The sequence below is a fragment of the Anastrepha obliqua genome, chromosome 2 (assembly GCF_027943255.1).
Source record: "Anastrepha obliqua isolate idAnaObli1 chromosome 2, idAnaObli1_1.0, whole genome shotgun sequence".
Classification (NCBI taxonomy): domain Eukaryota; kingdom Metazoa; phylum Arthropoda; class Insecta; order Diptera; family Tephritidae; genus Anastrepha; species Anastrepha obliqua.
The window spans coordinates 3,825,779-3,853,177 of NC_072893.1; the positions used below are offsets into that span (position 1 = coordinate 3,825,779).

The 27,399-nt window shown below is 41.3% G+C and overlaps 1 protein-coding gene across 2 annotated transcripts; it reads right to left on the bottom strand.

Moving 5' to 3' along the window:
* Positions 1–480: 480 nt before the first annotated feature.
* On the bottom strand, positions 481–27,289 carry LOC129238677 (uncharacterized). Of its 2 annotated transcripts, XM_054873779.1 has the most exons (5): positions 22,927–27,289; positions 22,729–22,807; positions 10,775–10,886; positions 6,806–7,246; positions 481–3,725 (listed from the first exon to the last, which is right to left on the bottom strand). In XM_054873779.1, the coding sequence occupies exons 1-5, from the start codon at positions 27,287–27,289 to the stop codon at positions 1,662–1,664; spliced, it is 7,059 nt and encodes a 2,352-aa protein (XP_054729754.1). In that variant the 3' UTR covers positions 481–1,661. The 2 variants fall into 2 exon arrangements, with proteins under 2 accessions (XP_054729754.1, XP_054729755.1); XM_054873780.1 differs by lacking the exon at positions 6,806–7,246.
* Positions 27,290–27,399: the final 110 nt, after the last annotated feature.

Consider the following 27,399-nt stretch of genomic DNA (forward strand, 5'->3'; position numbering starts at 1 on the left):
AAGAAAAATCTGCAATGAGATGCGTCACTTCACCACTTCATTCTGTCAAATTTAAAGAGCGCTGAATAGGAGGTGACGAATGGGAGGTAAGCGCAATCCTCTCTATTCCCTCAACTAACTTTATTATGGAAAATTTTCAGTACTTTTACCAGATTAAAGTGTTGTCACTTTTATGCAGAAATTGGCATACATATTTTCTTAGAAAACCATGTATTGTTTTAGTGGCGGTGCCGAACCCTTGAGGAAAATAATATGCAATTACCATCGATTATTATCTGCCGTTTTCGGTCCGACGAGATTTTCGTTATATCTTCTGCACAGAAGGCTCAAATTGCAAATTGTACAATCCACTTTTAGAAGTTTCAACTTCATTCAGGCCAAAACATTTTCGCTAGGTTTGGCATCGCGTGATTTTGATAGCCAACTCAAATGCTCAGAAACTTTTTTTTTTTTTTGATATATATTTTAGCATTTTTCTTGGGCACTTTTACGCAGGCTCAACGTTGGAGTTTTCAAAAACAGAGTGGTAATCAGTTTAACACCTTTTCCAGATACTTTTTGGCGCGCTTTGCCGACTTGCGAATGTCTGCTAACGAACTTCCGTCAAGAAATCGAAGTGCTGTATTTTCTTATGGTGAAAAGCACATCCATTTATTATTTCATGCTTTTTTTGGAAGTGGAAATTTGCATTCTTGCATTTAGTACTTTCCCATTTTTTTAGTAAGAACCATTTTTCACTTCTCTCAGATACCTGCTTTAAACAGTTACTTCCTAAAACCACCCATTGGGATATTTTCTGCTTCTTAGGACCGGCTTACGCCTAGTGCTGTTGAACAAGTTTTTCCCACAAAACTAAAATTCATTAATTTACCGGCTCTATGCAATTTTGACTAGATTCGCAATTACTTGATTGACATCATTCACGATGAAACTTTCTTCCATTTTTTCTTATGACAAATAAATATTTAACCAATTTTCCGGATCATTCACTATAAAGTCACTAGTCTCTATGAATTCAATAGTCAGTTTTAATGATGTCAGTGTAAACTTTATACGATGACTAATACCCACTTGGATATCAAAACGTTTGATTCCTTTATTTCTATGCCTCTTCATCTACTCTCCATTCCATTATTTCATTCTCTTTCTGCCTACTTTGTGTCCTTATTGTGGAAATATGCGCTCCTTATTTTCTTGTATCTTAAATTTTGTGTTTTTTAATTTTCTATACCCCACTTTTACCCATCGTTTAATTCATCGCCATTTTCGGACTTGCTTTTCTTGTGGAGAGTTCATACTTAGCATTTTTCGGTTTGTTATCGTTTATAAAAGAGACCACTGGCTTTTTGACTAAGTATCGTAAAAACTTACAGGCTAACATACAAATACGCGTTTTTACTTGCTAAATATTCTAAATCATTTTATTGCATACTTCCCTCCAACAGCTTCCCGCCGCCACTGCGCATTGGCGTGAATGGCTCAATTGGTTCGTTCGTTGCATTGCTCGAGAAATTCGACATAACCGTTATGTGTTCCACGCATCCTTTGAAGTTCCATAAGCCAATTGTTGCCACAACTACGAGTACATCACTTGTAATGGGCGAACTGTAGAGTAACTTAGCTCATGGCCTGTAGAGAGTAGTTGGTGCTCAACATACGTATTAACTACCATTGACGTCCACGACAAGGGGTAGTGGACCACCGCAAATACCCCCGTTCACACTATTTATGCCGTTAATAGCACTAACGCCATTGGTGTAGTGTACGGGTGAGGAAAGTGGTGGCGATTCCGGTGGTGTGAGTGGAGTTTGTGACACCTTTCTAGTACCCGCGCTGTCTTCGGTGTTGGGAGCCGCAGTTGGGTCGCGCTCAAAAGAAGTTGCTAGCATCTCGTCTTCATGCCCATTAATCGTTTCGTGACCATTTACATCGATACCATCGGCACCATTCTCTATGATATTTCCATTGGTGGTGTCGTGGCCTTTTCCATTGGTGAGTAGTACTTGGCAATGCTCAGTTGCTGATAAATCTACGGGATTGTGGCTTAAGATCTGTTTCAATTTCAACTGTGCTGTTGTGGACTCTTCTTCGGTGGTAGATGTGTTGCTGGTGGTTGTCGCGTTCTTTGTGGTAGCCGTGTTGTTGTCATTTAAGTCAGTGGCAATCGGTGGCGGGGGAGGCGAAGGTGGTGGCAGCGAGTCTAATTGGTTACTCTCAATACCGACAAAGTCTCCCAATTGTTTTATTTCTTCGGTGGATGGTGGATCAGGCAAGCTAATGATGCTATCGTAGCCATAATTGCAAACTACTGGCTGTGGAAATGCATGATGAGCTTCATCGCCTCCATTCATGAGTTCTTCATTGTCACTTTTTCCATCATCATCTTCATCCTCACAGCTTTCCTCCTTTATGGTACATTCAGAAATGGGAAGAATTGTGCTGTGGTCTGTTTCATAGGGAGATGGTAACTCTGCCTTTTTTATGGTATCTTCAGAAATGGGAAGAATTGTGCTGTGGTCTGTTTCATTGGGAGCTGGTAACTCTGCATTTTTTATGGTATCTTCAGAAATGGGAAGAATTGTGCTGTTGCTAGCTTCATTGGGGGCTGGTAACTCTGCCTTTTCAAGCGCATACTCTCCATTGTGGTCAATGCTAATGTCATTAGAGACTGACAATTCTGGCTCTTCATTCACATATTCTGATAAATTGTTGTTGTTTATGCACTCCTCACTTACCACCTGATTTGACATACCACTTTCTATTTCTACCTCTTCTTCAGTGTGTATGTCTACTGCTTGCTCTTTTGATTCTACTTTTTCTTCTTCCATCTTGACTTCAGCTTCAGCTTCTGCTACCCCTTCGACTACTTCATTAACCTCTACTTCTGTTCCCAGCGCAGATCTTTGTGTTGGTGACATACGCTCAGCAGCAATTAAAGTCTCCGCGACAATATTACCTGCCTCAGCATCCATCTCACTTGCATGGGACGTTTTCATATCACTCTTCTGTACTATCTGCTCAGTGGTTTGCTCGTCATTAGACAGCTCATTGCAATTGACGCTGTCCTTGGCCATGGTAGTTGCGGCATTTCCCTGGGAAGCCGGCGAATGTTCGAGACAATGCCCATTCTCTGACCTGCGGTCGTCATCCTCGGTCACATTATGGGCGGCGGAATGTGTAAGCGGCATGTTTGTAGTTGGCAATGCCGATGCGCACGTGACCGACTCTATGGTGTACAGCTCTTGGTTGCCATAGGAGTATCGTTTGTTCGAGTTAGTTGAAGATGTGGAACTCAAATCGGACTGCGACAGACCGGTATTAGAATTGCGTACGAGACTGAATTTCTCTTGTGCGCGTGCACCGGCTGCTTCGGCTCTAAAAGAGTGAGGCGAAACAGAGGGTTCTTCCAGTTCCACGATTTGGTGTAGGCTACGTTCGGGTATTTCTTCAATGCAGTTGGGTGGCTGCTGTTGTATAGATTCCGGTGGTGGTTGGTGGATTTGTATCTCCTCGAGATTTCGCAAAACCTTCTCATCCTCTGACCTCAAAGAAGTTGCGGCCGCAGCTGCCGGTAGTGTTTCATAGATAGGACGGGGATCCTCGGTAGTTGGGCTGCCTGGAATGCTTTTGGAGTCGACCCCGCGAGCAACCTCCACGACGAATACGCCATCTTTCTCGGACGTATTGTAATGCATTGTAGTTTCGCGAGCGACTCGTGAAATATCCTAGAAGATGTAAGCAAACAAATGAAGACGTTAATGGGGTTACTTGGCATGGAGACGGATTATGTTGCATTAGAAATAGTATTTCAAGGAAAAAATTCATACACACTTACAAATGTTATGCAGTCAGGTGCATGCACACATTAATCAATACATTTTCATGAACTTTATGTGCATTTACACACACACGAATAAATGGATAAGTGCGCCCGATAGAAGATGAGGGATCGAAAAATATGAATGAATGAAAAAAACTCTCAAATAGAATACATTTTTGCATGTAAAGGGTGTTTTTTTAAGATCTTGTAAACTTAAAATGGTAATACAAAACAAAAATATTGTTAGGATGGATTTTTGTATAATAATCTGGTAGATAATTTCATGAGATTTATTTTGTAAATATGATATCCCTCATACATATGTCCGCCGCCGCTGCGAATTACAAAGTTCATTCGATGAGTACAGTTTTAGACTACTTTTTCCAATGAATCTGAATGATAACTCTAAGTGAGCCCAATCAGCAAAAAATGCGACAAATTGTTAAAGCCTATTCTCTTCGGCGTGCAGATTTCTTTGTCTGGATTATGGTTTTGAATCTGAAAAGTAAAATTAGTGTGAAAACTAGCAATAACTGCACGAACTGCTCACTCAGAAGTCCGATTATGTTGACCGTGAAATGAACTAAATGCTCTATGAACGTCGTGAACAGATTTTTTTTTTTAAGTAAATTTCCACAATTTCGAAGCGTTGTTCTGGTACTAAACAATTAATGATGACTTGCCAAATCTTACTCAACCAAAATTTCTTGTCCGACCAAGATGGTTTTATGAGAACATTCTACATTTATTATTGTTTCCCTCAATATTTTACTTAAATTTTTCCTACAGCTTAGGCGTTGGTGAGCTTACCTTGTTTTCGTACGTTCAGCTGCGCTGGTTGCTAGACGAACAATGTCCTTTAACATATGTGACTTTTGCTAACAAAGCAATATTTTCTTAGGATTCATAGGAAAATATGACAAAACAAAGTTCATTAAATGACGTGGAAATTGAAAAATTTCTGGCTGAGGACGTCGATATTATTGAATCTGAGTATTAATTCCACTGATGTCAGTTCTAAGTGGTTTCATAAAGGGCTCTAATGTGCAATTTGAATACTGATCTTGAGACATGATGTATATGACCTCTTACAGTTAATCTCCGAACTTGAATCCTTCTAGGGGTGAAACTGTTAACTCCAAACTGAGTACCTGACAAAGTGGGAAAGCCCAGTTGAAGGAAAGGGATCAAGAGAAGAGGGTAATCTGGCTCTCCTAGACGGGGCTGGTTCTAAGGCTGATAACCTTATACTAGTCGTCATTGTCGCGAATCCACAGAAAGTGGTAATATTAAAATATACAGAAAGGAGAAAGTCTGCAAAAGACTGAAGTGCTAATGGTGATGTTGATGCAGCTCAAAGGAAAGAAACATTCGCTGAGGAAATTGAAGCCTTGATTGTTATGTTGGTCCTAACAGCTCCCATGGAGAATAATCACCTCACATGTGCAGAGTTATTTGATGCATCCCACTCTGGATCTAAATATCTTTCTACTCAAATCTGATTCAAGCGCACATACAGCTTACAGCAGACGGATTTGCTCCACTAAGGAACTTTTATTTAGAAATGTCGGAATAATTATACATCTGGGTTCTATATGACCATTGGCAGGCAGTTGGTTGATGGGTTGGTGCGTGACTACCATTCGGAAGTGTGTAGGCTCGAATATCAGTGCATGAAACACCAAATGGTAAACGTTTTTCTAATAGCGGTCGGCCTTGGCAGATAGCAAACCACCCGATTGTATTTCTGTCTTCAATAAATAAAAAAACAAGCATTATTAGCATATTAAATAAATATTCCGCATAAAACATGGCATTTTTATTGTATGGTGTGAGGGTCTAGGTGCAATCTGGCGTGAGTTTAAAGGTGGGTGTCACCGTTTCAGCGAAGAATATTAAAAAAGCTTTCCACTCAAGCTTTCGAAACTCTTACACGTTTTACATTACTTCCTTTCCTTTCCGCAGTCTTATACTCGTCCTATTTTTAACGAGTACTCATCTATTCAAGTAATATTTATTTATAAAAAGTTGTTCCAGCGTCTGCATTGCGGCCTTTGGGCTTCTTAATCCGTCATTTTTCACCTTCTCTAAATATTCATGATTTTGCATGTATTTGTGTGCGTACCCATCCTGTAATGCTAGCACTTGAATGTTGAGATAACACAAATACTTAAACACACAAATGGATGTCACAGTTTTCAAGCTCCGGAATATTGAATGTTCGCCTTTTCCTCGCACTGACAAAAGTCATTCGAAATCAAGAAAAAAATATCCAGGCAACTAGGACAGGGCAACAATAAATAAAATTATGTACATTTACGTATTTGCAAACAACCGACTCTGGTAGAAAAGGCGCTGAACCACCCTCGTAGACACAAATTTACAACATCCAAGTGCAGAGAGAGGAAAAGAGATAGACGGAGAGAAGTAAAGGTAGCATAAATGACTTTGAATGTCAACAACGATATTAAGGACAAAGTCACCGACATCGACTACAACAACAACAACAACAATGAAAATGACAACAAGAACAATTACGGAATATGTTAAATACGATAACATTAACAAGCAAACAACAACGGCAAATACAGTACCAAGAAAGGCAAGAATAACAAAGACTACGATAACGACAAGAAGAGCAAACAAATAAGAATAAGTGCAGAAAAAGTATGTAGAAGAAGAAGTAAAACAAACAAACGTACGTTGTTGAACCGTTTGCGTGCATAGTTGGGTGTGAGCGTGCGTGTGTGTGTATCTATGTACGTGTGTGTAGGTGCAAATGGGCTTTTTTCCAAGCCAATCGACTGTCAATTGGCAAATAAACCCCAGCAAATCTTTTAATGCCCAACAATTGTTGCCGAGCATCGAGTACAACACACATTTTCGCCCCTCACCTACACAGCACAACAACAATAACAACCACACGTAATGCTCAATACTGAACACTCAACACCCTGCAATCAACGCCCAACATCGAGCACTTACGTGTCGCTCTTCAGTCTCAACGATCAAGTGATTGTTTTTCAAAGTCATCTTCGTGACAGAACCATTTGGACGTGCAAAGTTGCCTTGGACGGAGTTGTTGGATAGATTGGCTTGAGTTTTCGATTTAATGTTGTCGCCTGAACTTAGTGTCGATGGTACAGAGTGTGAAGAAGGTGTTGCAACTGGCTCCTCAGCCAGCAAAAGCAATACTTCATTCGTCTTCTCATCGACACTGACGCATGTGACATCACTGACGCCACTGGCACCATTACATAAAATGTTGTTTGCATTCATACTGGACGGTTTAATGTTATGGCACTCGTCAAAATTCGAGTGCGTAATTTCATTCTGCATCGCTTTAAAGCAGTCTCCATTAGAGGGGTTTTCGGTAGAGGACGGTAATTGTTGTTTTGGAATGGAAGTCGCTGTGTCGATGTTGGACTGAAACGTACAGAGCAAATAGATGAAAGAGAATGAGATGAAGTTTTTTTTTTCTTTTTAATCATATGAATGAAACATGAAACTATGGATAATAATGTGATGTATTAGTAGGAATAACAGGTTTAGGCCCCGCTTCCTCTCTACTTGTATTTTGTTTTTATTCTTACAACTGGAGGGATCTAGAATTTGAAGTCGGTTGTTTTAATGAGATCTTTCCCATGATGAAAATATGCCTGCTTGGGCTTTTATTATTACCTGACGAGGGATGATAGTTACGAGTGTTGAGGAAAACTTTTTAGTTTCATATCCGCACACACACTCGGCTAGTGTTGGCAAACGTTTCAGGGAAAGGGAAGCTGATAACGCCATTGTTTTACGCCATCTCATCTCTCACGCATGCAAATCACATAAACTGACGCCGCGTTCTCACGAGTTACACTATAAGCCTTCGCAGACGCTCAAAGCGAGAATAAGACAACAAATTTTCATACCCTTGACCCCATTTATCTTTCGTTCAACGAAGGCTTACTCATTTTTCAACAATAATATCAACGACGCGCACAAACATTGGCCATCAATTTAGCGAAGACAACCAACAGCATGGCAGCCGCTTTTGCTGTTGCTACTGTCAATAACTCTAATTCTTAAAGATAGAGGGCTGAATAGAGCTGCAACAAATTTGAAATTTCTATAACTTTCAGATTTCCAGAAATCGCTGCTGCAAATATACCAACTAACGAGAGTTAAAACTACAGACAGGCTTCTGTTGGAGCCATCGAACCAAAGCGCATCAGACAGAACTGGCAAAAACCCGCGCCTGCGGCAGAAATAGGTTTGGAAAAGTTTAGGTTCGAACCACACGAAATCTACGGCAATACAAATGGCAGCTCAGCTGAAAATACGAAACACAACTTACAAACTTAAAAATTAAGTGTTTAAATATTATTAACGCTTCTCTCTGGAAGGCTCTTTCGACCAAACTAGTTTTCTATTTGTGGGTAGTGTATTGATATCGTATCATAAATCGAGCTTTTTAGACTAATCCACCTTCCAAATGACACTTTAAATAAAAGAAAGTTTGATTTATTTTCAGTTATGTCATTGGCCGTTATGTGTGTACAAAATACATTCGACTACTGCTACCTAAAAGTGGGCCTTTGCAATTCCAGATAGGACGCGGCCAGTTGCCGAATTCCCTCACTCAAGGAACAGAGTTCCAATCGAGTTGTTGTTGTTGAAGTGGTTGACCTCTATTTTACCACCCTGTTCATGTGTGGATTTTTTCTTGTTTTTTGTTTTAGTCAGATCAATTTCGAGAGATCCAAGTATAATAGCGAATTTTCTATCTCTGGGATTTCATTAATTTGCTGTAGGAAAGGCTGTAGCGAAGTCTTGCGCTAACTAAACCTGGCTATTCGCATAAATAGTGGAAAATACTTTCTGTCATACCCTCCGTCTGACGGCTTCTGCAGATGAGATTGTAAGAAAGGCCAAGTCCGACTGCATGATTCCCTACCTTCCAGTAACCTGTAAGGATTGCAGTGATATGAGAAATGTTTGACCGAGAGCATCCTAACAGATGATTCGTCCTCTAGATGTTGCACGACGGTCATATATTTCTTGTTGTAGTGCATTTAGCTAATTGCTTCCACCTTACTTCGGCTAAAGCATAGTAGTGCAAAGCAATGGATGTTTTTATTGTGTTGAATAGGGTACCCACTGTCACAGCCCCTCACGACGACAAAGTAAGACAACCGCAAAAGGAGAGATCATACAAAATGTCAAATGGCCCCAAAAAGTCAAATCGCATGTTTATGGTAGTCCATAGCCACGACACTAAGGTTCGATATACAATACATAGTTCAGGAATATCCTCCGAAACCGTGACTAACTAACAATCCAGTTCTAGAGAGAGGAAGTTTCAAGAACACCTTGCAGTGTCATTCACGGTTGTCAAGGATAGTAAATGTAGAACAGACCAAAACTTCAGGCAATAAAATTGGTATTGGGAATGACCTTAAACAATTTTTTTTTTTAATTTCTATCACCCCGTGGATCAACCAATACCGCAGAGATCACAAGGTATGTTATACCAATTGGGGGCAAATCATGCAGTCAAATGTTTCGCAGAGCATGCAGATATGTTGGTTTTCCAAAGTCTGTAGATCTCAGCTAAACGCTGAATGACTTCAGTAAAGCTTATAAAGTCCCTTATCGAATTTCAAGCGACCAAAATCTTTGTGCATTATTGACATGGATGTATCTAATGGATCTTCGTGTTCCCCACACATCTCACACCAAGCCAAGTCTTTAATGCCAATCCTTTTAATCAATAATTTATACTCACATCCCGTTGCTCAACCTACGAACTTGGCTCCGATTAAGTCGAGTGTCATATGGATGTGTACTAAGAAAATTGTACAGCTCTTCAAACAAAAACAGTTTGCGCTCTTGAAACTTTAATTTGGCCACCTTGTAAAATAGCGTGACGCTGTTTCGCGACTATAAAGCAGCCACTCGTGAACAATTAGCAACAAAATGTCTAGACCGCATGGAAACTGTACAAGTAACTGAAAACCGCAGCGTGAAAAGAACTTTCGCCAAAAATAAAAGTGGGCGCGCGAAGAAGTGCTGGCATAAACGAAACTATACGAAAGAGCAAACTGAGTAGCCAAAAACGAATTCAAAAAAACATTGGTCCTAGCAAATTGAAAGATGTGCACCAGTGTGTTGAATAAAACCACTAGCAATAACAAAAGCAAATTAACGCAGTGAGTGTCGGCTGAATGTCCTTTAAATTTCATCCAGCAACTGTCAAGTATACACCAGGCGCTGGTAATGAATTTGGTGTCTGGTAACCGCAACCTGCGCCATTCTGCCAACAGCAGCAATCACGAACTCACAATCAGACCGAAACGGAGATTTAATTTGCGAGTTACGTAGAGATGGTGCAATCAGCTATTATGCTTGTGTGTGTGTATGTGTTTGTGTTTGTGTGTTTATCGTTTTGACCGCCTGCTGCTTGTACGACTTGTCTGTTTGCGCGCGTCTACCCCACACTTCGGTGGTATTTTCTATCTCCGTTTTAATTAAAGTTTCAACCTCCAACCAGCTGTCAGATTATGGTGGAACAAGAAGAACCACATAAACAGTCAGTAGTCGAAGTGAACTTTACTATAGCTGGAAAAAGTTAGGACACAGGCCGCCTGCTTGCCACCCTAGTCACTATAGACACACACACACATGCATACATACGGGAATATTTACATGTTGACACAAATTTTAATTTTCTGCACTTCCTGGGCTTTCATCATTTCAGCCGAACAGCTAAAGTAAATTGTAAAATATTTTTAATTTCGCTTCCCAAGATGTTAGATGGAGCGGAACATTCGGTAAGCCACAATTAGTTGTTGGAATTTGCAGCAGCACTTTAGAAAACTCACTTCAGTGTTATTTTTAGAAATAATTTTATTTCTATATTTCAATTTTAATTAAAGAATCTTCGGGTGTTGAGTATCATTTAATTACCTCTTCCTGTGAGTTGCCACCGTCTCCGCCTTTCTTGCCATTTGCAACATTTCCATTCGTTTGATTGGCTTCTGGACTATTCGGTGAACCATAGATACTTATACAGAGGCACCTGTGCAAAAAGAGTTTACAATGAAAATTTTTGAAAAATATTTTTAGTAAAATTGTTGGATGTACTACTAGGTAATTACTTTATAAATACTTATCTATCCTAGGGAGCCCAAATACACTTAATGCTTCTTATTAGAAAATTAATGCAAAATAAGTTTATATTCTAACGGTGGCTAGAAGCACCTACAAAATGCATTAGGACAGTTCATTATTAAGCAGAAAAGACTCGTCATACATTTGCAAATTATGGTGACAAATATATACAATTATCTGTTCCAAGGTTTTCGCACGGTGATTGCACTTTGTTGTGAATTGTCTTATTGCCTTAAATACTAATTTATCTTCCAATTAAGATATATCTCATTTTTTCAATTTCCTATTTGTATTTTTGTATTTTTTAAAAGGAGCTATAATACCATCTTGATTAAATAGTTCCCGAAATATATTCAGAAAATTCACAACACGAATTTATAACTCAAAAATGATATTATCGCCTTCAACATACTCCCCGTTAACTGCAACGCACTTATGCCAGCCTTTGATCCAGCTCTGGAAACACTTCTGGAACTCTATTTTCGGTACAGCCATCAGAGCCGTCCTCGATTTTAACATTACTTCTCGATCAAACAGAAAAAAATCTCTGGGAGCCATATCAAGTGAGTTCGATGGCTGTTGGATGATACTCGTTTCGTCCTTTATCGAAAATTCACGGCACTGATGGCGCTGTGAGTTATCATGGAGTAAAATTCACGAGTGGTTTTCTAACAAATCCTTTCTTTTTTGGCAAATTGCTTCACTTAAACGTCTCATAGATTACATTAGTTTAGATTTGTGGGGAGTTGGACAGGCCCAAGCACTCAGTCAGGAAGAACATTGTTCTTCACCCGGATAGATTACATTGGAAGGAATAGAGAGACAGGATAGATATTATATGGATGGCAAGACTGAAAACTTTGTTTGAGGTTACTCTTCCGCGAAACTTTTGGATTCATTGATGGATCTTATGAGGTCCGGAAGAGTATAAACTTTATCCATACTCAGAACATCGCACCCCAATAGCCTAAGTCTGATTATAGAAAACACACAGCTACAAAGAAAATGACATCGAAAGAGATGAACACCGCAGAGCCCCATTATTACAGCAGAATAGGAGTATTGGGTTGTCAATGATTCCCATGGTAGCCATATGCAGACCACAGACGTTGTGCACTGTGATTACACCAACCAGTACTCTCAGGTCCTTCATAATCCATTGGTTCTTTCACACGCAGAAGCCCAACTCAGACCAACGTCTTCTATGGGTAGACCTCATTAAGTGGTCAATCCATAGTTGAATCGATGCAGAATGGAATCTAGTGGTATGCTTGTAGAGCCTTCATTAGCCAGTTAATCAGCCAACTCGTTGTCTGTAATACGGCAGTATCCAGGCACCCAAATAACACAAACTTTGCGGTGTTTTGCAACACTGTCCAGATTTGTCTTACATTCACCGACTAATTTCGAAGAGCAGCGTAGCCAGTTAGCCAGTATGCAACATTCAAGATGGCATAGACTTCGGTTAATAATATCGTAGCCCTAGAACACGCCAAAATAATAGTCCTAACTATCTGAAATTTTGGCAAACATTTGTTGTGTATTCGTGCAACACTGCTAAAGTCCATAAAAACTGTGAGCCTCGCTTTCTTTTTTAACTGAAAATTGCTCTTGGTTCATTCGAAACTCTCCACTCACTCGCCTGGTGTCTGGATTGCGTACCGTACTCTTAAACCCACGTATCGCCTCCAGTAATGATGCGTTTGATGAATGTCGGACCGCCTGATAACTGTTCAGCCAGCCTGTTCAGCCAATCATGTACAGGGTGACAATAAATAGGTGTATACAATATTTTTTAATGAAAACAATTTATCATTGATAGTAGATCAAAACAAATTGTGAAATTTTAATAGACAATGTTTGAGTAATATTATATTTAGCCAGCTTCGAAGTGGCCACCTTTAGCACGAATACACAAGCTTAAACGTTTCAAAAAATGTTGGGCTATAGGCCGTAGTTCGGCTACCGTTATGCGATCCCACTCTTGACGCAACGCTTGCTTCAGGGACTCAAAAGTTTGCGGTTTGCACAGGCCCAGATCCGGTGAGTAGGGTGGCCATTCTTGGGAAGTAATGAAAGAGCGGAAATTGGCTTTGCACCACTTTTGTATTGTTTTTGCTCTGTGGACTGATTTTGACGATGTTCAACAATGGACGAAGGTCGAGGGGCTTCTGTAGACTAATTTCTGTTGTTTTGATGATTGTGAGCTTGTTCAACGGTAAACAGCTTCTCATCCGTAAAGACGATTTTTTCCCAGCCCGTACCTGCGGCTTTGCTAGCCTAAGAAATTCCCTCAAGCGCCCCCGATCTACCGGTGGGCAGAAGGATTTCGCAACTTTGCACGCTTGCGCTCTAACCCAGCGCTCGCTGAGTTGATACGAGGCCCATCTTCACAGGAGTACACTACAGGTTCTCAAGGAAACCCTATGTCCATCATTTCGCGGGGAAATCGGCTGATCAGCCCAGCAGCTGGTACCTAGTCGCATTAATTTAGAATCAAAAAGTTTTATCTATCCGCAGTCATACTTTTAGAGCCTTCATGAATGGATACTTCATTCATTTGTACAACAACACCTTAAGAATTTCAAAATTTCCCAGTAAAGTGTCACATTTCTTAAGATAATTTATTCATTTGGCAATGTAACTGCTGCAACATGCGACGCGCATTCTACACAACAAATGTGAATGTCAAAAGTTCTGCCCTGACATCAAAAGTTTGCCCATTTACTGATTCAATTTACAAGCTCAAATAGCTGCCAACAATTGTTGCCACAAACCAATGTTGAAAATCCAATTTGGTGGCATTTTCTTTCGCTGGTATTTTATTGTCTTTCATTTCTTAAGCCTCGCACTCGCAATGAAATTTTCTAATCTTCTTAAAACTTTGCCTGTATGTAGAATTTTTGTCTGGCACTGCCACAGCAAGTATTTCCGTCATTAGAATTGATTCGAGTGTCTTAACTGGAACAACTACCACTTCTTACTTTAAACTGAGTTCGTAAGTGACTTTGCGAAAGATTCAATCTCAAACTCGCAACCCACAGCGCGTGCAAGGATGGAAATGGTGGTTTGCGCTCCACCCCCACAAAGTAGAAAAAATATAATTTACTATGTATTTAATGCTCCTAAATCCTTTTTGCATGTGGCACGTTTAAGTAGCTCACGTGGCAAGGCATACATTAGCATAATGAAGACATTATGACAACCATCCGTGTTTGATGCTCGACATACCTAGTACTCGTTTGTATGTCTGTATATGTGAAATGAAATGAGATTGTAGAGTTAATCTGAGAAAGCAAAAACTGTTCCTTCTATTTCTAACTTTGAATTTTCCTAATGATTGAAGAGCATAGCTTCTATGTAGTGACATTGCCAAAGCATTTAGTGTAGCGTATTTTCTGTTTGAGTACTGTTTTTCTTCTTCTTCGCCCTCTCCATGGTTACTTAGTTAGTGGCGGCCCTCCTCGCACGCAATCTCCAGGTTACTCGGTCCTGGGTTGTCCCTTCGTTGACTTTACTTCGCTGCATATCGTTTTTAATAGTGTTTAGCCTGGATGTAAAACGTCGGCCACGTCCCATTGATGGTAGCGGCTGTGTTATCAATTTCTTTGTTGCATGCTGTTCCGGTCTTCTATAATGTGCACATACCAGCGCCACATTATTGGAGCCACATGACAACTACCTCTCATTTGTTTATTGCTTATCCTCTTCAGTTTTGTTACGTCCGATGCCCATCGTAGCATTCTCTTCTCCGCCACATGAATTCTTTGTTTCTGTTTAGCAGACAGCGGCCAGCATTCTGAGGCATACGTCATTGCAGGTCTAACCAGAGCTTTAGAAATTTAACTTTTAACTTATTGGCATCTTTTTGTCTCTCAAGACTGGCACTGAGCGCGAATTATCGATCAGTTCAATGCAGATGGTTGGAAGGTACGACGCCATAGACATAGCGCAGCGAATAAAGATCCAGCGGCTACGTTGGCTGGGCCATGTCGTCCGAATGGGTATAAACGCTCCGGATCTGAAAGTATTCGATGCGGTACCAGCTGGTGGTAGCAGAGGAAGAGGAAGGCCTCCTTTGTGTTGGCAAGATCAGGTGGAGAAGGACTTGACTCCACTTGGCATGTCCAACTGGCGCCGGTTGGCACGAGAAAAAAAACGACTGGCGCGCTTTGTTGAACTCGGCCAAATCGCGTAAGCGGTTATCGCGCCAATTAAGAAAAAGAAGAAGGTGGTAGGTAGGTAGGTTGATAGAAGTGGCAATCGGTATTCAAACAAACTTTCTTGAACCGTTGACGATCGATTGTGATACCACTATCCCTAAGATCATCAATATAGTGATGAGCCAAATGAATGATGAACCAAAGTATCTACACCTAGTGGCATGCGACACAGGACAGTGACACAGAAGATGTCTGACTGATTCTTCCTCCTTTTACGGAGAGCGGTCCAACCTCTTAAATGTCTTTGGCGTCGTGTCCACGCCAGATAACCTGGTAACGCAAATGCTGAACTCAAAAGAGAAATGGGAAGCAGTAAAGAAGGTAGCAGCACGGATTGAAATGAAACTCCGAAACATAGAGTGGGAGCGCAAAGCGGAAATAATGCGAAAGTAAACGAGCTGGAGCATCCAACAGATGCGTCCTTCAATGAAGCCAAATTGAAACAGATCTTCTCTGCGGTGACAGACGACAAACTCGATTGCCTGAGGTCAGTCTCAAGACGAACCCAAACAGATGCCAAGTTGATTTCGGGCAACGATATTGCAAATTTCCGATAACCCAATGGTAACAAAAAAGTAATGGAGGCTATTGAGGGCGTATAACCCCCCTACGCAACTAGGATAGAAACCTGGGCACAGGAAACTGGTGTGCCTAAAAACCACAGACGCAGCTCCACCTTTATGAAATGCTTTTAGCAGTCGCAGAGTGGATTCGGCCGAGAAGGGAGGAATATTATAGTGTTACTGGGAGCATGCCCCTTATACTACTGGTGTGATGGCACCTTTGATGATGTTTCTGACGTTTTCGATTTGAAAATACTTTGAGAAAAAAAGAAGAAAAAAATATTCTTCCTCCTCCTCATTAATGCGGCTTCTGCAATAGCCGAAATGAGATATTTTCAATCTTTGAGGATTTGACCTTGAAGACAATAATTTGTGGTCTGTAACATAAAGACGTTTTTCTTTCATCGACTAACTAGCGCCTTTGAGTGCTTGACATTCTGGCCAAATCCTTTTTGTAGCGTTACTTGTCAAACTATCAACTTATGAGTAACTTATCTTGTCTGAAGTGACAGTCAATATAGATTCTTTCGTAGAAAATTGAAGCTGAATAGAGCAATGTCCAGCTGTGGTCTAGCTGGGCTAGAAATCTCTCGACGGCCTAAGCTCTTAACGCTTGACCGACTAAACCAAAAAACCAACTTATGACTATACTTTGTTCTTTGCAGAAGCAAGATGTACTCTATTTGAAAGAGAGGTTTCAGCTAAACTGCTGACCATTGCTAACTTTTCGTGTATGTATGATATATTTCTCCTATACATACATCTCTGTCTCGTGTATTAGTCACATCCTTAATGAAAGTGTCATTGATCTCTAATGCCTATTCAGATGTATCCTATGTATCCCAGGCTTATTCCGCAGTTTTTAGTTAATTTTTGTTCATAAAAATCAGCTAATCAGTGAAGTGTTCGATCGAGTTCGAAATACCAAAAATCATTTACATTTACATAAATAATTTAGTTTTTATTATTTATTTTTCAAATTTTGTATTTTCAATTTCAGCCATGTAAGTCCGAATGCCTTTTAAATCCATTATAGGTCGTAGCACTTGCCCATCTGAAAACAGACAATCTAAGCATGAATTGTATAGAATTATAATTTGAACAGAATGTGGAACTATAAATGACTACACCGCAACAACTGTAATACTCGGCATTAAATTGAGAAAATTACTCATCCAATAGTATCCACCATCATCTTACCTCAAGGAGGTAAGCAAGAAAAGCAACTCGTCCACAACTGTATCGATGTGTCACAAAAGCATCAGTCGTTCGGGTGGTATCGCATTTGCTTCACTTTAATGCTTTCGTTTCCTTTTCTTCTTGCTTTTCTTGGCTCGCACACTTTACCGCACTTGCTCTAAAGGATAAAGCTTTGTTATGCCACACTTCTCCATCTGGCCTTGTTGTCATGCTACACTCCGTAATGGCTAATACAATGAAGGTTTCTAATTTTATTTTTTCCATTGCTTCTATGCTCGACTTCGCGTTTAGCATCCCTTTCGGGCTGTTATGCGGCGTGAGGAGCGGACAGAGCATTAACTCACTATCTGTTGCCGTCTATGAACGAGATGTCTTAACCTGCATTTGTTTGTGGTCGTTGTTCAGTTCCCACACTCGCGCAATACACTGAAGCAACGGTAATGACATTGTCCCGTAAATGGTCGTACTCAATGAAAAACTACCGGAGATTTATTGCAGAGGCAATCAATAAGCTGTGCTGGGATGAAAGAACAGATTTGTCAAAGACCAAAATGACGCAGCAGATTTGCCAACGGCGTGAGTAGAAAGAAAGCGTACGAAAATGAATGGCATTTTAACTGACGAGATTTTGTACTGAAGACAATTTGACCCTGCCATGAATTGTGGAAGTGCATTCGCTCGAACGCGGATTTGAGAGGGTTTTAAAAAGTTTACGTAAAAACGTTTTCACATGTCAATACCCAATTATGCAACGCCACAAAGTATATATGTATATAGATAGAGGGTGGGCCATCGGTTGGTTTCTCATTAAATTGCAATGAAAATTCAATATTTTATCTAAGTGGCTTATATGCACATAATTTTATTACCAAAAGTGCGTTGCGGTTCGGGTTGTAAGGAAATGGCCAGGCGATAATAACTAACCTTAGATCTCGTACTCAACAGAATCTTTGGAGTCCTCTGGTTATAAAAATGCTTCGAGGAAGCAATTGTATTTTTGTTTATTGCATTTCATGAGTTTTATAAAGGGATTGAAATTTTTTCACAAATTCTTATACTCTCTTCTTGATAGGCGTGGTAACCGCTTAAGCGATTTTTGGGCGATTTTCGTAAAACGCGCCAGACGTTTCTTTCTCGGTCTAGCCAGCGCCAGTGAAACCAAGTCTTTTTTCACTTCAGGCTTCCAGGCGACCAGCTGGTACCGCATCGAATACTTTCAGAGCCGGAGCCTTTGTATCCATTCGGACGACATGACCTAGCCAACGTAGCCCCTGGATCTTTCCTCGCTGCGCTACGTCCATGTCGTCGTAAAACTCATACAGCCCATTGCTCCACCGCCTGCGTTACTCGCTGTCACCAACGTGCAAATGTCCAAAAATCTTCAGTAGGATCTTTCCCTCAAACACTCCCAACGTCGCTACGTCGGATGTCCACACTTCTACGCCAGTTTTGTTCATCGAGAGAGAAATTTCATTCGCCTTACACGTTGGATTTCTAGGCTGACATTATTTTCAGTGTTAAAGCTGGTTCCAAAATAAACAAAGTCTCTTGCTATTTCGAAGTGAGAACTGCCATGTGTGACATGGCTGCTGATACACGAGTGCGCCGACTGTTTCTTTGTTTTGACAGGAGATACTTCATCTTGTCTTCGTTCACCACTTGATCCGTAAAGGATGGTTCCAAGGATGGAAGTCCCCGTAAGTGAGGTGAGAGGAAAGTCGTAGATCGCCATTCACCTGGGACTGGCCAGGACGATTCTTCTGCATACGGTCCAAGCAGCTCACAACCTTCACTTCACTGGCTTCATTTATAACCGAACTTAGTTCGGAAGTCGCTTTTGTAGCAAAAAAATGGATACGTTAGTTTACCGGGCTGCATTGCTTTCCAAGTTTCGTTCCTTTAAGGGGGGGTAGGGTCACAAAATCGAAATTTTTTTTCTTCACTCATCTTATAGTAAATCATTTCAAGAATGTTGTGTCAAAATTTTAAGTGGATCGGAGCAGAACTCTCAAAGTTATAGCCTTTGTAGGCACTCTACCTCGAATGCGGAGCATCGATAATTTCTCAAAGTCATTTTTTCAAACGCGTTTTTCCCGAAACGACTTCTTAAAAGTCGGTGCCAATCACAACTCCAAAACTATTCAACCGATTCTTTTCAAATTTGGCACACGTTTTCTAAATCAAAAATACCTCCCCCTTACACTGTTTTGTTTTTATTTTTTGCTTTTTAAGGTTGTTTTTCACTTACAAATATGGCGAAATTTTTCGCCAAAAATGCTCGTTTTACGTTTTTTTGCCACCAAAACTAATTACAAAAATGAAAAAAAAAAAAATTTATTAATGTAGAGGGGAGCATTACGTCATACTTTAACTGAAAAATTCGACTTTTTTAGTTTCAGATGATTCTACGACGAATGCCGATTGGCACCGCAGAGCACCTCTCGAAAAACATATCTCCAAAAAAACTCTGTCATGGGCTTATTTGTCAATATTTTATTATTAATATTTTTTAAAAACTTATTGAAAAGATTTACAATAACATGTAACTGATTTTATTAAAGTATCTTTAGCCATATTTCTGTAAAAAATTCACAAAAAAAGTGTTTTTTTTTTAGTGCTAAACCCAACCTCCCCCTTAAAATAATGCTGAGGTCGAAGCCATCCTTCAACTGGAAAAGACTCTGCAAACCAGTGGTTCAAAGTGTTAAGCACCCCGTTTTACCTTGCCCAGCGCCAGATAAGAACTCGATTCAAATCTTAGAAATGTACTAGTAAATGTCGAATAATACGCAGACACCCAGACTAGCAAATGTTTAACTACTATAAACTTTGAAAATTGTTTTGGAAAAAGCTTCCTCCCATTGGCAGTAATTTGTAGAGGCAGCGCAAAATTGAGGGCCATTCATATATGGGGCAGCATCAGAAGATTGGTTGAAGCACCCACCAAGAATATTTATAGGTATCTGCTACAACTAAATATACATCCACGTATTTGAATTCGCACACTCACAAGCATGAAGCGCACCTACAGACACATAAGTTCGAGTAATTGCTGTTCCTGTCAGCCAAATTAATAGTTTAAGTGTGAGATTCGTTTCGGCGTGATTGAATGTCTAAAACATTGCTCAGCATTTATCGGCGATTTGTTGCAGACTACTTAATCAGTTGCTACGGGCAGCATTGCCATCTAAATGGAAGCACTGAAGCGTTGTGACATGAAACCAAGCGTAGCATTTACGAGTAGTGGCACTCAGCCATCGGTTCAACTGCAAATTGGTTACGGTCTCATGAAGCAGAAAAGCAAAGTGCTTAGGCGGGAAGCAAAACACTCAGAAAGGAAAGCGAAAGCCAATCAATCGTTGAGTGGGAAAAAGGCATAGAAAGCAGTATACCCTTGCACAAATGCTTTAACTCTTTCATTTAATTTAATTTATATTTAAATTCTCGGCCTTCTGAACTTAAATGGAGTTTCTGTGAAGTTCTAGAAGGTTAATTTGCATTCAATGGTCAACTGTGCTTTTGTTTTTTGCATTTGAAAGGATTTGTAAATGGCTTGCGCTACAGAATTTTTGATATATCAGTATATGGTTTTCTTTATTTTTTTAAATTAATGCATATTATCCCAAACTATTGTTTAAAGAGTTCCAGTAGATCGATTAAAATTGTTGAAGTTATGAGTACATGAGTGTCCGTTGCTTCAGGCTGAGTTTTTATATCTGCTCGATTTTAAAGAGCTTTTCTGAAGGTTGTCAATTTTGAGATCCGTGTACGCCATAACCCCAAATCAACTCGAACAATCGTTTGCAGTTCTGCACAGTATTTCTTCACATAATTCCCCAGTTATCCCTGAAATTGACTGAATTTGTAGGCTGGAGTTAATACCGATATACTCAATAGGAACCTGAATCGAAAAGGTTATCGCAGCTAATGGAAATTTTAATGAACGTATAAGAATTATAGGAACGTATGAGAAGTTAATGCGGTTTAAACAATTCGCGAAGTTTCATTAAATTTTCTTCAAAATAAAAGGTAATAAGTTTTATTCTCAAGTTGGCCCAAATACCATACTAACCCTGTATATTGAAGGACTCCAAAAGTTACGACTGAATGTGTGGATTGGGATATACATTTGGAATTATACTACAAAAGTGCAAAGGAGTATCAGTAATAAAAAAATGTATTACAAAGGGAAGCAAATAAAGAAGGTTGAATTCAGTACGAATCGAACTTTATATATTCGCGCATATTTTAGTAACATAAAATTTGGCTGGCTGCTAACTTTTGGATTAACAAAACTCATAAGAGTTATAGGTTGTAGCAACAGAGCATGGGTGCAAATTGGGTTTAATCATTTACAAAAATTTGCTCGCGTCATAATTTTTACATTGGGTACTATATTTCAGTAATTTAATATTCTTAAATATATATTAAAAAAAAATTTATTGTAAATTTTCATTCGAAATTGTGACCATTTGTTTTCACACGAGCCTTCAGCTATTGCAGCACGCACGGTTTTCATGAAAGTTCGATCGCTGCTCGAACCAAAGATTGTTTCAGTCTCTCCAAATTTCTGCGAGGCCTTCAAAAGGCCATGTTCCTCAATTCTGTTCACAAGTTGTAGTCGAATGGTTTAACATCTGGACTTCCAGACGACCAATCTTCTGCGGCTATGAACCCAAAAATATTGCTTTTCAGCCACTGCTGGGTGGTTTTCGCCTATGGGCTAAAGCGGAACCTTGCTGTGAGATCCAACGCTCTCCATTGAAGAGAGTACTCCTCAACTGCTTCACCACACCTTCTGAGATATCCTCCTGGTACAGTTTTGCCCTGGTCTTAACCCTATTTTCGTAAAAATGATACATCTCTTCATAGCCTTTACAAGTCACTCCCCACCAAACCATTACGGAGGCTACATGGTGGCCACGCTGAACCCGTGGAAGAATATTTTTGCATCCTTATAAGTTTTAACATAGGTTTTGTTGTTTTTCGTATTAAAACACCTCTCCAATAGTGAAAAATTTTCATCTGTGAAAGGAATACTTTCATGGCCGTTGACTGCGTGCCACCAAAGAAGCTGCTTGCATCTGTCGAGTATAATTTTCTTCAAGCGCATTGACAAAAGATCACCAGTTGAGCGACGGAAGGCTTCCATGCGGGGATCATCTTTAATTAGTCTTGACATGGATCTGGTCGATACATTCATATCCCTGGCCATGATTTTGTGCTTTCTTATTTCTGGGATTTCTGCGAATTCTTTCTCGAAAGGCTTACATGGCTGCCCTGCGATTTTCCTTAGCTCCCCACTATGAGTAGGCAATACATACGAACAAAAGCAAAAATAACGGAACTTTATTCTGCTAATTTGTTCCCGTTGATTGCATTGAAAAATTTGGCACAGAATTTATGGCAAGACTAAGTATGAGTTCATTTAATTGCTCATTCTGCTTATTCGTTTAGACCAAAAAATAAATAATGCAAAAAAAATATTTTTTATTATAATTCACTAATTATAATTAATTTTGTATTTATACCGTTAAACTCATATGAAACAACGACGCCTAGTATGCATATACTTATACATAAATTTACTGCTAACTAAAAACTGAGCCCTCACCAATTTAACCCCTAACGGTGTTGCCAGACCAATTTAGTCTAAGCGGAATTTCGCAGCTACTTAATATAAGAAAATATCTAACTTAGCTTTAAGTAAATCACAACAATGCGATTATGTCAGATAGGATTTTATTTTCCGCTTTGCGCTTACCATTTCATGGAGATAGTCACCACAAGCGGCAGCAGCATAATGGAGATTCCAATTATCAACGCATAATTATTTTTAAATACTGCAAAGAGAGAAAAAAATTGTGAGCTTGTGTATGGGGATGTTTAAATAAAGAAATAATTTATTTGCATATATATAAGTGAGTGCATATACAGGTATGCATGTTTCGTTTCTACTCACCCAATTCGATTGCAGTTGGATCCTCCCTCACCGAGTAGGCCGTGGCGTTGCTCATATGCTCCGTAGACGTTCCAGCGTAACTGCCATTCGCAATCATGGACAATGGTAAGGTCTCGTTGCCACTGCGAGTTAAAAGCTCTTCCTCCAGACTACTTGGCATTGCTGCGGCTGGTTGGCCAGCCATCATCTCACCGGAGCCCGCCACATCAACGCTCAGTTCATCCTTTCGCAGATTATTTACGCCATGGTTCACTGTGAAGTGTGCATAATCGACTACGTGGTGCGCCTTGTTGTGCAATGCCGTTGGATTGCCGAACGGGTAAGAGCCCTCGACTCCATCAAAGCCACCACCGCCGACGCTCTCGTCTATCAGATCGCCGCCATACTGCATGGAAGACTCAACGAGTCTGTCGACGTCATTGCCATTTTCATCCAGCATGTTGTTCTCGTACATGCCTGAGTGCTGCTGGTTTGCTTCGTCGGGCATGAAATCGATTTCCTTGAGTTCAATTTGCGGCGGTAGTTCACCTATAACGGGCACACCAATCGACATTTCTGGCAAAATGGCAGGCTGTATGATGACGTCTGGCAGCAGTGAGGACGTTGAAGGAATTGTGGTGGTGGCGCCTGTACCTGACAACTGCTCTACTTCCATTACAGATTCGCCAACATAGGTAACATCCAATGGGGGTGCCCCGTCACCTTGGCTCCGAAATATCTTCAGTGAATCGGCGGTGTTGCTTAGTGGCGAAAGAATGATGTCTTCTTCGTAGCGATGTTGCTGCGGTGACAGCTGTTCGTCCAATCTGGCTGCATTCGGATGTGTGCTGGCTAAATAATTTGCCGGAAAGAACTGATTCTCTAATCTAGTTTTTCGTATTTGCTGCTGTTCATAATTCGTGTTTGTGGTAGGAAGAGACTCGCCCACTTTCACTTCAGTATTGGAAATGTAGAAAATTGTGTCTGAGTCCCGATCTATTGTCGGCTTACGTGGTGGAGGAGGCGGAGGCAATGGTGGCTTTGGCAACGCATTCTCCTTTTTCAAGTCAGCCAGGAAGAGCTCGTCGGACATTTGGGGAGGTTTAACCTTAACCTCGGGTGGAAAATATTTGATGTCTTTCAACTCAACATCCGACTCAGGATCGGAACGAAAAGTGAATATCGGGTTGGGGTTCTCTGCACTCATTAAACTCTCAGTGCTGTTTTCGCCCGTATCGATTATCTCCACCACTAAAATCTCATCTCCTCGCTCGACATTTTCTCGAGTGCTGGACTCACTGGTGCTCGGTGCAAGTGGTTTCATTGAAATTGCTTTTGCGGTTTTGGCCAACAGCTCATCCATGTGATTCGTTCTGAAACTGCTGCCCGTGTAATCTGGCTGCCGGTACGAAAACTCCAGATCTTCACTCTCATTGCCAATGCCCTCGGAGACGTTGATATGTATTTCAATAGCGGCTGGTTCCGGCTTGCCGGAGGCCACGCTTAGATGTGGGGCTACGCTCGACTCCTGTGTGGCGTAATCGGCTCTGTCCACAACATATTGTGTGAAACGTTCCTGTGGTGCGGCTGGTGGCTTGGTAGTGCCCACTTGCGTATCCAGCTCAGCTTCCAGCGGCAAAGCATAAAAGCCGTCACTATCCTTAAAGTTCGTCGATGCTACTATAGAGTCCACAGTAGAGTCGTACACCTCGACTTGAATGTCAGATATTTTCGACTCGGTGCGTACATTGCTTACACCTTTTGGTGGACTAAAAAATGTTTGTTGTTGCTGATTTTGTTTATGTTGAGATGGTTTGTAATGCATTGTCGATTTTTCTTCACCACCACCCGCAGGCTTAGTGTTCAACGGTAGGCGCGTAGTACTCATCATCGATTCCGGAACCTGAAAGACGGTCGTTGAAAGCATGGGCGTGCTCGGCTCTGCAGCCATTTGTACAAAGGCGGCCGAAACTGGCGCTGGCGCTGAAGTTGTTGTGGTCGTCGGAATTTTGTTTGCTACTACATCGAATGCTTTCGGGACCGCGGCGTTGTTTTGCTCCATCAATGCAGTCGGGGCTAAGATTTCTACAATGCGGCCATCGCGCAGCTGGGATTCTATGGCGGACTCGTGATGCTGTTGTGATTGCTTACTTGCATGCACAACACTGAAACGTTTCTCCTCCATTAGTATTGGGCCCAAGTAGCCATTATGCACTGGCTTCAGGGTGGGCGTTGCTTTAGCGAAATTTTCGGCATTTTTTAGGTAACGTGGCGTTGGTGGCACTTCTGTACTGCTGGTGACAATACTGTGCTCAACCATGGTCAGTGCTTCTACGGGGGGTGTGGTTTGCGGCAGTACGTCGCTTCGTCTGCTGTTTTCATTTTTAAACATTTCTGCGGTGTCAACAAGATTTGTTGTTCTTGCGCCGGCGGTGGTATTATTTTCGGCATGTAATTCCGCGCTCACATTTATGTCAGGAACCAGCAAGTAATGCTTATCGGTGAGCTGTTTTTTTCGTGTCTTTTTGACACCATCATGGCCATCGTCGTCGTCGACGCTGGTGTTATTGCTGCCGTTGCGAAGTTTCATTGCCTTCGGAATCGATTTTAAATCATGTTTTTCCAAGTCAATGAGTTTTATGATGCCCTCACTCCCACTGGTATCGTCTTTGTCTCGCTTGACGGCCTTACTGCCTTCATGTCTGCCAATAACGGCTTCATCGCGTTGTAACTGTACCGCCACCTCCGCATCGGTCTCCGATTCGGCTTTCTTGCCTTCGCGGTTATCAGGCACATCGTCAATAAAAATGATGCCACTATCCGTGTTCGTCACCCCTTGGGTGGCTTGCTTTGTTAGCGCACTTTTTGTTGTCGTTTCAGAAGGGTTCGCAGGTATTTTTGTTGCCACTGAAATTGAAGTAGTTGCTTTTTGCGCTGTTTCTGTGCTAGTTGTTGCTCTGCTAACGTTTATGGCCGGTTGTTTGGCGGCTATGGCTGCCTCGCCTGTAGGTGGCACGGACGATTGTGAAAGATTATCGCCAATGTTTGTAGAGCTCCTTTCAATTACTGTACTCAGGAGAGTGGAACTGTCGTTGAAAGCTGTTGTTACTGTCGGGCCACTTCGACTGGCACCATCAACTCGAACAGTTTTTGTGCATTCGGTGGTTGTTATTTTACTTGTTTTTGCTGGCTGATGCTCGATAATGCCACTGCTAGTAACTGTTTCGAAAGGTGTTGTTGTCTCTTGTGGAGGTTTTGTTGTTACCGGTTTTGTTGTAACTTTTGGCAGCGTTTCAATTTGGATTGCAATCAATGGCGCATTTTCTGTTGTCGCTGAGATTGCCTTTTTTGCAATTTCCATTACCGCTGCGTCTGTTGGTGCCGCCGTTGATGTTGTCTTTGCCGTGGCCCCTGCCGTGGTGTCGTGCGACTCGATGAATGTTGACGTTGCAGTCACTTTTTCTACATTTCCTGACGATGTTACTGTATCCAGCTCAACGCCATGAAAGTTTGTTGCCTCCGCAACGTCCAAAGCTATGCCGCCCCCATCCTCCTCAATTGCGCTTTCCGCTGCTTCATTGGAGCTGCTCGTGCTGGATGCCGTTGCTGTAGGTGCCAAGGTGACTTCTGTTGCAGTCTCGGTTGATTGTGGCATGTTGCCAGCTGCTGCAGACACAACGGCCCCGGCTGTGCTTGCCTTGTTGTGTGTGATACCCTCGCTGCCAAGTTGTGATGACTTACGGGTGACTTTAACGCTTTCCGGGGCCAATGAGCCGACGCTCGAATTTGTAATATTTTCTTTGGCGGAAGGTGCGACTGCCAAGCTCTCCCCAAAGTGTTGTAAGCTCGTGTTTGTTGCCAACTTTATAGTTTTAGCAGTTTGCATAGGTGGAACGGCGCTAGTGGTGGTAGCTTCTACGCTCCGAGTTACCAGATTTGCAGTGGTAGTTGTCTTTGCCACTAACGTTGCATCACCTAACACGTCTTGTGTCTTTGAGACTTTTTCCTTACTCTTCTCTCTTCCTTTTACCGCATATTGCCACTTCTTTCCATGTTGCAATTTATATGATTTACCTTTTAGTTTCGGTACGTTACCTTTGCTGCCAAACTCCTCAATGTTCCCTTCACTCGATGCCTTTGAGGCGCCTTCGACTGCTGGAACTGCAGCGCTCGGAGCTATTGTTGTGGCCGTGCTCGCGTGCACAATTTTTGGCGTTATGCCAATTTCCGCCGATGTTACAATCAGTGTGGGTGTATTGCCCTCCACGCTAACCGTCAAATGATGAGTAGGCACCGTGTCGCCGTACTGCATCTGCAACAAAAGCAATGCACAAAGCCAAAGACTGGCTAATGCACTCATGTTTACTAACCGCCCCCTCGCCATTTCCCTTTAAAATGCACTTTTACTTGTTGTCCAGCTGCTCGCTCAAAGCCAATGTTTCACAGATTCCCCCGCGTCGCTCCTACACACTTTATGAACTCATCCAAATTGTA